Source organism: Epinephelus moara, chromosome 8 (genome assembly GCF_006386435.1).
Source record: "Epinephelus moara isolate mb chromosome 8, YSFRI_EMoa_1.0, whole genome shotgun sequence".
Classification (NCBI taxonomy): domain Eukaryota; kingdom Metazoa; phylum Chordata; class Actinopteri; order Perciformes; family Serranidae; genus Epinephelus; species Epinephelus moara.
Window position 1 is genome coordinate 45,956,482 of NC_065513.1, and position 3,242 is coordinate 45,959,723.

Here is a 3,242-nt window from a genome sequence, read left to right on the forward strand (position 1 = left end):
CTTTCTGTGTGATCGGGGCCTATGAGGTTTAAATCACACAGACTTGTATGAGTGTTTAAACTCTACTGTTCACTTCCCAGTGGGCATCAATGGGGTCGAGGTCAGAGCCAGTCGCCCAGGGGCCGTCGCTTTAGTGAAAGAGGAGGTGGAGGGACAGGCAATGGATTGTGGGGAGGTCTGCAAGGTAACAGCGGAGGTCACAGCCTCAGGGGACACGCCCGGTCCGGAGGGCATGGAGGGTAAGGTTGTTCTCTTTGTCTTTCATTTCTCTTCTTCTGTCTTCTTGATTTTATTTTTGTTCTTGAAAGAGTATTGAGGACATTATCTAAGATGTTTTTAGTACCTGGTCCATCACAGGGTCATTAACAAGTCAAGACCAGGGTTAATGCTTCAAAATAAAAGCACCAAAATGTGAAATGAAGAACACATGCTATGCAGCTCAGGAAGTCTGCAGGCGCTACAATTTCTGTCTTTTGAGTAACAAAAACAAACTTTGGACACAGTAATGGTGACTCACTGTGATGACATCAGTCCTGTTCTCTGATTGGCTGCAGGTCGGGGAGATTGGAGCAGACCACAGCTGAGGGTCTGAAGATTGTTCTCTTGAAGGGAAACATCCAGGACCAGACTGTGAGTCCTGACCCTGTGATGCACAAACTATTAATGTGTGTGTGCCACCTGTTGATGGCATGGAGAAATTTGGAAGAAATTTATTGTAGGGTAGGATAAACCCCTTGAGATGCATCATCTCGTTTTCGAGGGGGTCCTAACAAACATTCAACAAATAAAGACTGACAGTAAATCACTCACAAAATATACAATACAACGGTTACATAACAAACATCGGCAAACAATCTGATACCAAACAAAACAAACAAACAACAACAACACAGACAACAAAAAAATATTACAACCTTCATCTACCAAATAAATTAAATCAAAAATACATAATAGCAGCAAAACAAAACAAAAAAGCAAGAGTTTTAATGAAAACAAAAACAATTAGGTTTGAAATGAGAGAACAGAATTTTTTTAAATATGGGAAATGAAGACAAGGAAAGTTACTGGTAAGTTATTCCGCTCAGACGGTGCTCGGAACATGAAAGCTTTTTTCCAACTTCCTTAGTTACAAAAGGAACTTGAAAAAGTAAATGATCAGAACTTCTTAATGAATAGTTTGATGTACGGGGGATGAGAAATTGTTTCAAACAATAAGGATAATCAAAATTTATACATTTAAAAATAAATTGAAACCAGTGAAATTGGCGTCTCATGTCTAGGGGTAGCCATCCTAGAGTGTCGAACATTGTACAATGGTGTGTGAAAAAAGAGCAGCCTAGTATAAATCTGCAAAGTCTGTTGTAAATGACATTATGTTGATAGAGATCAGTTTTAGCAGCATTGTGATAGACTATGTCAGCATAATCAATCATTGGTAATATAAGCTGAGTGATGAGGTTTAATTTAACACTAACTGTAAAACAATGTTTGTTGTAATACAAAACACCGACACCAAAATTAACTTTCCTGACAATATGTTCAATATGAGTTTTGAAAGTGAGTTCTGAGTCAATCCAGACACCAAGACATTGAATTTTTTTCAACTTTTTCAAGAATTTTGCCATCATTGCACTTTAGAATTAAAAAATTAGATTTGGCTCTAAGATTCTGGCGCACACCAAGGAGCATTGAGTGAGTTTTTGTTTTATTTAATAATAGTTTGTTAGCTAACAGCCCAGTTTGTAAAACATCAAAATCACATTGTAGAGCTTCTTGAATTGATAAGACAGAGGGCTTCGATGTGTATATAATTGTATCATCTGCATAAAGCTGTGTATGGCATTCAGAAAAAAATAAGAGGGAGATCATTTATAAATATTGAGAAGAGGAGGGATCCTAAGGTGGAACCTTGAGGTACTCCATTTTGTTGAGTAAGCATATTTGATCTGCACCCTCTGAATACAACACATTGTTTTCGATTGTGCAAATATGAATTAAACCACATCAGCGCATGCTGAGAAAGACCAATAGCCTGAAGCTTGTCTAAAAGTAAATAATGGTCAACCATATCAAAGGCTTTGGTTCAGTCAATAAATATGGCTCCTGTAAGATTACCATGATCAGATGCAGAAAAAACGTCATTGGTGAATTTCAAGAGAGCAGTAGTTGGGGAGTAGTTAGGTCTAAAACCAAATTGATATCGGGAGAGTAAATTATTATCATTAAGATACCATGATAATTGATTGTGAATTATTTTTTCAAATACTTTGGTAAAGGAACACACAATTGAGATGAGTCTGTAATTGTTGGGATCAAGTGAATTACCACTCTTAAGGGGAGGTGTAATGCGTACTGATTTCCAAATAACAGGTATTTCACATGTGGACAAAGACAGGTTAAAAAGGTCAGCCAAAGGATAAATGAGAATATGACATGCTAGTTTGATGAATTTAGATTCAATCCCATCAAGCCCAGGACCACTGCTCTCTTTTAAATCACAAATAGCCTTACGGACATCATTAGGAGATATTACATGAAAATTAAAAGACCTTTGTGGAGGTGATATGGTATGTGAGGGAATATGAGCAGTATTAGGAATTAAATTAGAGCACACAGAGGAAAAATGCTGATTAAAAGCATAAGCAATAGATAAGGGATCATTTATTATTGTTTCAGCAATTCTTAATTGACTGACGGAACATTTATTAGATGTAAGTAATATATTTTTGATATTTTTCCAAAATTGTTTGGGATTTTTAAAACTATTATTCGGACACTCTTTAAAGTAATTAGACTTTGCATTCCAAACTTGATTTTTGCTGATATTTCTTAGTTGCCTATATGCTTCCCAATCAGTATGTGTCCTTGTTGCCCGAAATTTTGTCCATGCTTTATCCCTTTGCCTGAAGAGGTTTATAAGTTCAGAGGTGATCCCGGGCAAATGATTGCCCTTGACTTTTGTCTGAGGGGATCTGACTGCTGTGTGGCGGTTGCTAATCTTCCTGGGGTCCACCACAAAAATCAAATCATTACAAACACTAATATAAAAACATGTCAATTATACAGACACTGACTGACTCATTATTAGACTCCATTGGCTTCAGTCAGGGTGTACATGAACCCACTCATTGTTTTAACCATACCCTCGATCTAGTTCTGACGTATGGAATTGAAATTGATAACCTAACAGTCTTTCCACAGAATCCCTCGCTTTCGGATCATTATCTGATTACTTTTGATTT

At 37.0% G+C, this 3,242-nt stretch overlaps 1 protein-coding gene across 1 annotated transcript in view; it reads left to right on the forward strand.

The window, feature by feature from the left end:
* LOC126394935 (protein mono-ADP-ribosyltransferase PARP14) overlaps positions 1-3,242 on the forward strand; it is a 118,703-nt gene that overhangs the window by 2,111 nt on the left and 113,350 nt on the right. Inside the window, exons 2-3 of the mRNA XM_050052076.1 lie at positions 81-239; positions 555-630. Of these exons, the coding sequence (XP_049908033.1) occupies positions 81-239; positions 555-630 (235 nt within the window). The remainder of the gene's footprint in view (positions 1-80; positions 240-554; positions 631-3,242) is intronic.